Source organism: Hipposideros armiger, unplaced genomic scaffold (assembly GCF_001890085.2).
Source record: "Hipposideros armiger isolate ML-2016 unplaced genomic scaffold, ASM189008v1 scaffold_245, whole genome shotgun sequence".
In the NCBI taxonomy this organism is placed as follows: Eukaryota; Metazoa; Chordata; class Mammalia; order Chiroptera; family Hipposideridae; genus Hipposideros; species Hipposideros armiger.
The window spans coordinates 1,702,500-1,713,967 of record NW_017731595.1 but is presented as its reverse complement, the minus strand read 5'-3'; the positions used below and the strand labels follow the sequence as shown (position 1 = coordinate 1,713,967).

The 11,468-nt window shown below is 35.9% G+C and overlaps 1 protein-coding gene across 1 annotated transcript in view; it reads left to right on the top strand.

Annotated features, from left to right (window-relative positions):
- The first annotated feature begins 6 nt into the window (after nucleotides 1-6).
- The window catches only part of LOC109389838 (ubiquitin-conjugating enzyme E2 E2), a 302,286-nt gene continuing 290,824 nt past the window's right edge, over nucleotides 7-11,468 (top strand). The window contains exons 1-2 of the mRNA XM_019655751.1: nucleotides 7-161; nucleotides 5,144-5,327. Coding sequence (XP_019511296.1) covers nucleotides 5,152-5,327 — 176 coding nt within the window. The 5' untranslated portion in view covers nucleotides 7-161; nucleotides 5,144-5,151. The remainder of the gene's footprint in view (nucleotides 162-5,143; nucleotides 5,328-11,468) is intronic.

The following is an 11,468-nucleotide window of genomic DNA, read 5'->3' as shown; positions in this document are numbered from 1 at the left end:
CCGGTGCGTGGTGCGTGGGTCCTGCTTTCGGTGGCTAGACGGTCTGCGGGGACACCCGGTCCTGGGGGGGCCTCTCCAGTCCCCGTCTCCCTCGCCTCCGCAGCCCTCTCTCCCAGCGCTTGGACGCGATCCCGCGACCTGCGCGGACGCCCCTCCTTCAGGTATGCGCCCGGGCCGCGTCGGTGTTCCCCCCCACCCTCCCCTCCACGTCGCAGGTCTCCGCTTACACCGCTCGCGCCCTAGTTCCTCCCTCCTCGCTGCCTGGCGTGCCCCAATCCCTGCGCCCCCTCCCGCGAGCCTCCTGCCCCGGTTTCTCGCCCTTTCCACCCCTCCCCCTCTTTCCCATCCACCCCCTTCTGCCTCTTCCCTCCCTGCCCATCTTCTGCCCCCGTCTGTTCTCAGTTCCCCATCCTTCGCCGCCCTCCCAGCCCCTTCTCTCTCCCAGCCGCATCCTGGAACTAAGTCTTTGCAAAAGTACAGGATAAATGTCACGGTGGAAAGCGCCCGGCTTGATCTTTTGCTATTTTCCCTAATTGCATAATTGCTGCACATGGTGTGTCTCCTGGCTAGTGCCGGGTCTAGCTCCCACGCCGCCGCCGCCGCACCCCCGTGGCCCGCCCCGAGAAGACCTTGTTCGGTGTGTTTGTGTTGCACTGGTGTGGGGTGTGTGTTGCATGGGTCTTTTGTGAAGCCTAGCGCTTGTCACACTTTGGGGCCGAAGCCCATTTTTTCTCCGGTCTCTTCTCTGCAGCCCCCACTGGCCTGGTTTGAAACTGGATCTCCCCCCCCCAACCTTTCGCTCCCTCTTCTCTCATAATGTTTTGATCCTTTTGCCCTTTACCATTTCTAATGAAGATAAAGCGTAGCTTCTTGTGGCTTTCCCCCCCTTACGACCAACCAGAAATGTCCCCATCCATCTTCCCTTAAGGAAATTAAGGCTGCTTTAGAAAGACATCATCCTGTGCTCGGTGGCTGTTAGACCTATTTGCATGTTTTCAGGATTCATCGTTCTGTATTGTGTATACTTGAGAGTCTCTTCAAATATTTTTATTTAAAAGTACAAAAGCAATTGCTAGGGTTTGCTTTCAGATTATCTTTGCGCTTCAGAAAGGTTTAAAGCTCTTTTTTTGTTTTATCCCTGATTCTTTAAAAAGTATGTTTTTGAATATGTGATAATTCACTCTGGACCTTGGAAACAAAAATATTTATGTTTACTCAGTTTGGATGCTCCTTCGTATAGGGGCTGATGCAGATCAGGAGGGTTTTCATATAATGTCATACCCCATTCCATCTCCCCCAGGACCTAGCACCTCTTCTTCGAGAATCAGGTGTTCCACTATTATTTCCTGCGTAAATTTCTTTACACATAAGTGGAAAACTGGGTATTGCTGGATGTTGTGCATATAATATAAATTATTTTACATTTTGCAAGAGTTTAGAAACGTGAGTAGGAAGACAAATACAAGATATCAAATGACAGAGTTAAGCGTTTTCGGAAAACTATTGTAAAAGCTCAAATGAACAGTTGGCTTTTGCAGTTTTATACCATGAGATATAGTTATAAGGCTTATCTGGACAGAAATCCGGATTTATGGAGTGAGTATAGTTTTTCTTTGTTATCGTAATATTTATAACCTAATCATTTCATCTTTATGGAACATGTGAGTTTCATTCACTATATATTGCTAATTTCCAGGACTGTAATTACAACATAAAGTACATAGCTAATACAGGCTTAGATAATTTGTGTGTTGAAGAGGGAACAATATCTAAACTCTTAATATAACATATGTTTGAAGAAAGTCTACCTTACTATTTTATGTATAGAAGCCAAATTTTACTTTGAATCCAAAGTAAAAATGTAAATTGAAATATCTTAATATCTTTGAAACTATCATTGATAAGTAGCTCTGTTTATAACCCTGGGATTTAGATAATTGGATCAAATTAGCTATTTAGGAATTAATCAAGATAATTTTAAAATGCTTTATAAGATAACATTAAAAGAGTTTTAATTCAGTAGTTTTTATTCATTTTTACTTCAGAAAAACGAAACACCAACTTTATACTTATAACTAATCAAAATGCTTATGGACTATTTTTCTTTATAAAAATTAGTTGCCACTTGAGTGTCAGTAATTTTTTCCCACACATTTTCCAGTAATTAGGCATTCAAAAAACAAAACCAGAAATTTGCCTTACTCTTGATATTTAAAAATGATATGGAAACTTTGTTTCTAAAAATTTCTGTGTGGTTATTAGTGGCCTCTGATGAATTGATCATCCCTAGGTTAAGATTTGGATGAAATAAAGTATCTTAGGTCAAAAGTGGAAATAATTTTTTTCCTACTTGTGAAACTATAGAAGTTATACATCTATTTGGGTATTTTAAATAATATTTTTAATAGTACTCAAGTGGGACTAATTTTAGTCCTCTGATATTCTGGAGCAGTTTATGAAATTTGGGTTTCAATATATAGCTCAGATTACATCATTGAGTAATCTTTTAAGTAATTGTACACTCATGGCATTATTAGATAGTACGTAAATGCACAAATAATATTAAGAAGAATGTGTAGCTTTATAACTAATGAAATATATAATTGAAACTCTAGGCATAGCTTATTAAACTGTGAAGCTCCAGCTTTAATAACAAATAATTTTATTTCATTTCGGTTTCTATATATTTGTCATGTAATGGATTGCTTCTGGTTTAAGAGGTATAAAATGATTTCTCACATTTCACATTTCTTAAAATACTGCCAGCAGCATTTTGCTACATCGTATCCTAGGGCCTTTCCCTGAGAATTGTTCTCTTTCTCATTCCCATGCACATCTGAAAGCTCTTATGTAGATACTTAATAAGGTTTAAACTTCTGATATATTTTAACTGAAAGAAATAAGCTGGGAAAAAAATCAATGTTGAATCCAAGGATGAGAATTAAAATGAAATACAAATTTTAAGAAATGCAAGAAATATGTTAGGACCATTAGAGCTATATGTGAAATATACTGATAGAAAATTTCAGTATTCTATTAAGTGACTTTAGTGCTCATAAAAAGATGTCTCAGCTGTGGAGACTGATGCTCTCCATTTACAGAATAGGTAGAAAAGCAGTCCGATTTCCCTGTTGGTGTGTTTCAGAGCTGCTTGGGCAGACCTATTTTTGTTTGGCTTGGGGAAAGGGAGCTGCTGGGGTTGAGAGGGGTGGTGGCTATATTTGTGTGATACCTCATTGAAGGCATTCAGTATTTTCTATTGACTCTTCACCTCTGTGCTTCCTGATTCTTCCATTCTCTTGCAGTGCTTTTTGGTTTGTTTTACCATAAATATTTCAATCCATTAAAGGTCTGTATTATGAAATCACTTTGATTTAGAGCAAGCTACAAGTTAAACCTTTGGTGATGATGAATTTTTATCATTGTCAACTAACTATACATTTGGACTAATTATAGTAATAAACAGCGCTTTATTTGAGGTATTTTTCTTTACCATGTTATTATCCTTGATCATATCAAGTACAGTTTATTTCAAGTCCTAATTTAAGAGTAACACAGCATCTTTTTCAAAAGGAATTTGTTCCATTCATCTGTGACTTTTAAAGGTATATTTTGTTGTTAATGGTACTTCTTAAAGGTATGTAGTTCTGTTTTTAAATGAAGAGGTGCCTGAAAAGGTAGCTATACCTTGCTCAGAATGGTTATTAAGTGACAGGTAACATGGTGAGCACAAGGCCCTTTAGAGCCTAGGCATCGGTTTTGTCAGTTTGGTTTGGATTTGTAAGTGCACTCTTTAAGCTAGTTGGGTCATAAGAGATGTATTCATAGTAATCAAACTCAGAAATTGATTATGATAGAATGACAGATAAAAGGGGATATCCCTTTTCACTTACTGCAATTTTTTGTGTCTGCTGTCTAGCTTATAACAGCTACCTGTGTATCAAGATACTGAGGAAATTAAGTTGGTAAATCAGAGCTGCTTGGGGAGCATGAACTCAGAGCAGAGGGAATTTGAAGGCCTTGAGGGATATTTCATTCAGTCTATGGGGGAAAAAGACTCCTCAGTGTCGTAGTACAGTCTCCATCTCTTGTGAAACGTGGTTGCTTGGTATGTTGCTGAATCAATGCTGACACCATCATAAGGTTCAGTTTTTATTTAGAATTGTGCAGGCCTCTGTGTTCTTCTGTTATCACAAAGGTTACTGAGAACAATTGACTAACTAGTTGGGAAGATTTTAACCTTAGCCCAATCCTGAGGATGTGTTGCTGATTGACTATGGATGGGAAAGTGTCCCTTATTCTTTCTGTTTCTGTGGCTGATTTTAGTAACCTTTGTTATACTGTATAGCAAGTTGGCTTATCCACTATACCAGTTTCTCATGTTTGCAGGACCAAAGGGCCTACCTAGCACAGTGCCTGGTGGAGAGTAGTCCTTTAGATTTTTTTTTTTTTTTTGGTAATAGCTTTATTGACACGTAATCCACAAACTATAAAATTCTCCCTTTTACAATATATAATTCAGTGTTTTTTAGAATACTGACAGTTTTGCAACAACGCTATTATCGAATTTCAGAACATTTTCATCAACCCAAAAGGAAACTTTGTACCTATTAGCAGTCCTTCCCCTTTCTTCCCTCACTTTTAGCCCCTGGCAACCACTGACTGACTGTCCTGCCTCTGTCTCTGCTTATTCTGGACATTCATATAAATGGAATCATACAGTTTATGGTCCTTTGTGACAGGCTTCTTCCACTTAGCATAATGTTTTCCAAAGTTCATCCATGTTGTAGCATGTAGATAGTGTATTTCATTCCATTATAAGGCTGAATAATATTCATTGTGTGGACATACCACATTTGGTTTATCCATTCATCAGTTAGTAGACATTTGAGTTGTTTCCTCTTTTTGAGTTCATGAATAATGTTGCTGTGATGTGTTATGTGTTTTCGTTTTTCTTTTCAGTACATTTTGAATGAATGAAAGAAAAGTTTTGGCATTTCCCAATGTTTTGTAAATGACCAGTTTATTCATATTGTATTCACTTTACTTGTTCCACTTTGAGGCTAATTTTCTCTATATTCTCCAGGTACTTTACTGTAGTCCTCCCACAACTAAATAAATGTTTTTTGCTTCTTTAATCTAGGATCTAAAATGGCCACCGAGGCACAAAGAGTTGATGACAGCCCAAGCACTAGTGGAGGAAGTTCTGATGGAGACCAACGTGAAAGTGTTCAGCAAGAACCAGAAAGAGAGCAAGTTCAGCCCAAGAAAAAGGAGGGGAAAATATCCAGCAAAACAGCTGCTAAATTGTCAACTAGTGCTAAAAGGTACCTCAGTTATAGTAAGCTTTTTACTTTTAGTATCACTTTATCATCTGAAGTTCTGTCTTTCTGTTGCATTTGATCATTTTTCTGCAATGTGAACCATGAAGTTCATGGATTTTTCTTCTTCGAGATTATTTATTTTACATGGTTTTCATTGTAGGCAACATGAACTTTTTGGTATTTAAAGTCAGTTAAACAGCATGGCAAATTAATAAAATACATATCTGTAGTGTGTTTGTGTATGTGTATGTATTGTTAGATGAGCATATACAGGAAAATGCATGTAAAAGTGTGATGGTTTGATTTATACTTACTTGACAATAAACATTTTATTCTGTTCAGTAACAGACACTAGAGAGTAGGACTCTATTAAAATAGTTACTGAATAGTGTATTTGTACTGCTCCCGGTTAAGAAGGTGAGACATGCTGGAGTTCAGAACAAATGCGTCTTGGTTTCATTATATTAGGCAGTGGGTCAGTCTTAATACAGATTTTCTTTTTCTCGATACAGATTTTCTTTTTCTCTAGAGAACAGATAGATCTGGAAAGTATATATTTGAATGATTCTGCATTGCCACATCAATTGCTTATGATCATTGGCATGTCAGTGGACTCAGCAGAGGGAATCTACTTTAATGTTGTTACATTATTGACTATCTCTTGGAAAAGACTTTAAAAGTAAATTAAATTTCGGAGCGTCCCGATGCTGTGATTTAACGTTCTTGTTTTGTTTTAATACTTTTTTTATATCAACTAGGAAGTGTAAATAAAAGTGGTCTGTAAATTTTAGACATTGTCTGAATGCTATCTAGTTTTGAGATGGTGTCTGTATGTGTCTGATTGTCACTTAATAGAAATTGGTACTATTACATTGGTGAAAGTAAGTTTTATTTATTTATTTTTTTAAGTTTCAGGTGTATAAAACAATGTAATAGTTAGACATTTACACCCCTCACAAAGTGAAAGACAGTTTGGGGAATATAATCAATAATGTTGTGAAGATTTTGTAGGGTGTCAGATGGGCACTTGTCTTATTAGGGAGACCACGTCATGGAAAGTGAGTATCTTTTGAGTTGCTTCTTGGATAGAAAGAATCCCTTTATTGGTAAAATCATTGTTATGAATCTGTGATTTTCAAATTGTGATTCATGACCTTCCCCTAGAAAGTCTCCGGGTTGTTTATGGGTGACAGTCTCTGAAGTGACTTACTCATTTACCATCTGTTTTAAATATAAAAATGCTGCTTCACTGTTAATTTTTAATTAAAAAAAAGGATTCTTTCTCTTGCCTTTCCCCCAAATTTAGTTGATAGTGATGTTATTATTTTTCCCATCTCTGCCTAAGTTCTGAGAGCTGAGAAAAAAAATTGAGAATCATGAGGGTAGGGACCTACTCTTTATAATTCACATTATGTCCACAGTGCTTACTATACGAGGGTCACAAAATGTATTGACTGGTTGTCTTAGAATTTTGATTTTATTGTAGGGATTGGATCATTCATGGATATTAGCATCTGAGTACTAATGTTTGGAAGATTCAAAGTTAGAAGTAGTTTAAAAATAAAATTCTAAGTTGTACTTTATTACTGATCATTGATTTTTATTCAGATGAGAAGTCTTTTCCAAATAATGTCATTTTATGAGGGATAGTTAATCAGAAGTAGTGCAGAGCTTAAACTCTAGAGATAGGATCTAGGTTTGAGTCTAGGTTCTGGCATTTAGTAGCTCTGTGATCTTAGATACATAATTTAACATTTCTAAAACTTGGTTTCCTCTTCTGTAAAATGGACATAATAATGGGATCATCTTCACAGGACTGCTGTGAGGAATGAATGTGATGAAGCATTTATTTGGCACATAGGTGTCGCACACTGATGCTATCATTTACTCTTTGTGCCAGTTAAAGTCCACAATCATAGTTTTCAAGTCCATTTAGTAAACTTTAGAGAAATGAGATATATGTTAACCTCTTAGGACTTAATGCTGTTGTTAATCTAGAAACACTCAGATGCTATAATTATATACATTTTATGGTAACTCAAGGAAAGTACTTTACACAGATGTGCTCAATTTCATGAAATGTATTATAATTGTAAAACTAGCAGTTTGGTATAGAAATGTGTTTTCTTGAAAAAAATCCCAGCTTTCAGGTATTACAGAAAACTGATGTACAATACAGAAAACATTTAAGTGGGTATTTTATTTAAACAATGATATAAATTAATCTCTTTCAGAATTAAGAGGAGGATTATAGTTATATCTTTGTTGCATTTTTGCTCTTTGGCAAGAATTTCTTTTGTAAAAAAACTGATATGCTTTTATCACATTCTGTTCTCTTGATAATGTCTGTAACACTCGTGTTATATTTGTAAGTATGTAGTTGGACCATGTCTGCAGTGACAAATTTTGATATTATTAAATTGACTAATCAATTCCATAAAACATCTGTTTTGAGCCCTTCATTGAATTGCCTGTACTGCTTTTTTTGTGTGTTGACACATATGTAAATGTGAATTTTAAATTACATTTATTCCAAATTAACTTTGTTCAGTGTAGACATTGTGATTTTATTAGACACAATATAATACTGCTGTAGGAATGATATTTGGTTTTAGACTCCAAATTTTTGTTAGGTTGAAAGGTGGATGGATTCTAGTTTATTCCAGTGTGAACTTTTATTATATGGGCTCATCTAAGTTTGTTTTCCACATGAGAATGAAGTAGTACTCTATAGATAATCTTTTGTAATTACTCTCTTTTCTTTATTCTAAAAATGTACATTTAAAAACTTCAGTGTTTCTGAAAGAGTACATCACACAACTGATGTGCACATTTAATTGAGGGTGTCTTAAAAATCAGTGGTCTCTCAGGATCACAGATGCATAGTACCATTGACCTTTGAACAGCATGGGTTTATACTGCACAAGTCCTCTTGTATGCAGACTTTTTTTTCAATAAATATCTGCAGTGTGTTTGTTCTGCAGTTGGGAGCTGAGGATGTGGAAGGCCGACTGTATGCATTCACCTGTGCAGTTTATAAAACGGGACTTGAGCATCCACGGATTTTGATACATGAGGGATGGTCCTGGGAACCAATCTCCTGCGGATACCAAGAGTAGTTAAGTTTATGGGGAGTCAAAAGTTATACGCAGATTATTGACTGCGAAGTGGTCTGTGCCCCTCACCCCAGTGTTGTTCAAACATCAACTGTATATACAGTAGTTCCCTCTTATCTGCAGTTTCACTTTCCATTGTTTCAGTTACCTGCAGTCAACCTCAGTCCAAAAATATTAAATGGAAAATTTCAGAGCTAAACAATTCACAAGTTTTAAATTGTGCACAGTTCTGAGTAGTATAATTAAATCTCGCTTCCGCCTGGGATGTTAATCATCCTTTAGTCCAGCATATCCATGTTGTATATATACACTACCCGCCCGTTAGCCATCTTGGTTATCAGATCCGCTGTCACAGTATCGCAGTGCCTGTGTTCAGGTCACCCTTATTTTACTTAATAATGGCCCCAAAGTACAAGAGTGGAAGTTTTCAACTTAAGAAAAAAAAAATCATATGCTGAGGTTATTAAGATCTATGGTAAGAACTAATCTAACTGTGAAATTGCCCAATTTATAAATTAAACTTTATCATAGGTTTGCATGTATAGGAGAAAAGCATATAGTACACAGAGGGTTTGGAACTATCTGAGGTTTCATGCACCCACTGGGGATCTTAGACCTTATGCCCTGTGGATAATGGAGGGTGACCTGCTCTACCACCATTCAGAATTAAACTCTTGGCTTACTATTTCCAATGGCTCTCTATTTTATAGGTTAATTCAGAGACTACTATGAGATTTAAAAATTTTTAGTAATTAGTTGCATGATGTTTTCTTCTTGAGAATAAGTTCATTTTGGGAGGTTTGACCAGTTGATTCAATTGTTAGAATAGTGGTTCTCTGGTGACTGAGGAATGTAGTCCATAGGGGATACAGAAAGTCATCTAGGTAGGATAAAGGGTTTTCCTTTTTGTTTTTAAATAACTGCCAAGAAAACACCTTTGTAAATCCCCATGTCCATATATTCATGTTCTGTTTGGCCCTGAACGAGTTATTGAGTTTTCTTTAACCTAAATTATGTGTGTGTTTTAAACATGTCACTGCGTATACACAGCTTCATTTTTCTGAACTATTAACCCAGTATGTTGATATTAAAATGAGTGCTTCATATCATCTCCATCTTGTATAATTTTGGTACCATATTCTTCAATTAAGTCTGAATGAATAATGACTGTTATTCCCTTGCCACCCTTTCTTTTTAGCAAATGACAGTCACATGCTGTACTCGTACCATTCCTGGAACAGTTAAGGTATTAGTCTTAGACACTGAAATTTAGTCTGTGTTTGGCTTCTGACTCGTTTCAGTAACTATGTGCAGTTGCTGAATTCTGTATCGTAATACTCAAAGAAGTTGCACTGCCAAATGGAAATTGGAAATTTAGGCAGTTGTCTAGTTGATTTATGTCTAAAGAAACAATTTTGTCTTAAAAGTTCTGATAAGAGAGAGGTCTTTTGGTTTGTTTGATTTAGCAAGATAATTGCCTGTCCCTCACCTTACCAGTTTATAATAACGAACCTTATTTTCCTTATCTTTTAAATGGGGACTGATAAAACAGTAAAACTTAGAGAATTCTGTGAGATTTATTTAACTCACTTTTAATAGCCTAAAGTCATGTGAAGGATGCACTATAAGTGTGAATTATTGATACTTTTTCGTTTTTCCTCTCCCTAAGGGACAGTGCCTGAAGTAGCTACCTTCCTTACCCCACTTGTCAAGACCGAGAAACTTAATATATACTATGATCACAACTTTTGAGATAGAATTGAATTGCTGTCATTGAAAACAGTAGGACACCTTGCAGCCGTTTAAGTAGCAGTTCTTAGTATAATCTTTTTTTTTTTTTGGTCAAGAGAGAAAAACCATTTTTAGGTAACAGTAGCTCAAAATATAATATATTGACTCACTGCTCAGAGTTGTCAAGTTTATCAGTAAATTGCTTTTTGTATTGAATAATTAGATTTGGAATTATAGACATCTGGAAGGGTTCAAGTTCCATTATAGAATTCTGTGACAGAAAATTATGATAAATCAATTTTTTTTAAACCAAAAGGGAGCGTATGAGCACAAAGCAAGATGAGTTATTTGAAAAATCCCAAAGAAGTTCTTTTATGTTTAAAAATAGTTTTCTTTGACAGTTTAAACATACTCTTTTGAATGCCTGTTCTTTTGGTCCTGTTAATTTAAAAACACTTTGTAAAAGTTATTCATGCTTCTGGTAAAAAACAGTACAGAGACATTTTTAATGGAAAGCCACAGTTTTCTGTCAAAACACCCTCCCTATACCAATTTCATTCCCTTGAAGCTAACTCTTTTAGCTGTCTCCAGTTTTAGTCCTTCTGTTGGTTTTCTGCAGTACTCTAAATAATATGCTTATATCTATTTGTTGAATTGTTAATGTAAGTAATATCTTTGGACTTTGTGCTGTGAAATTTGAGAATGTAACTTCTTTACCTACCCTTGCTTCCTTTCCCTTTCTGCCAGTTAAGGATAGTTACATTAAAAAAAAAGTATTGGTTGTCTTTCTAAAGTAAATAATATATTTAAGCCACTATTCTTATTCCTTCAAATTTCAACACTATTTCTTGGTTCTCTGTTTTGTAAAATAGGGACATTAATACTTGTGTTCTTACTCCCATCTACTCACACCCATCCTCCATCCACTTTTAGCTGGTTAGCTACACTTAATTTTACATCCTCAAGGATAATAACATTTGTGTAGTGCAGCTACAATATTCTCTGCTTTATTTATAAATAAAAGACCAATAAATTGTGAGAACATTTACTATAATTAAATATTCAGTGCCAGACCAAACAGGATGTTAGGATTAGATCTCCTACAAGTCCAATGTCAAGATCTCTAGGCTACCCAGTGAGTCATAGCATTTAGGCAAAATATATCAAATCTCTCCTTTTCCCCTTAATATGTTACTTGATTAGAATTATTTTACATTTTAGTTTCCCTCTTATTTGACCTATGGTTTTCTTACAGAAGTGTTTTTCTTCTGGGATTTCTGGTTGTCTTCGCCTACAC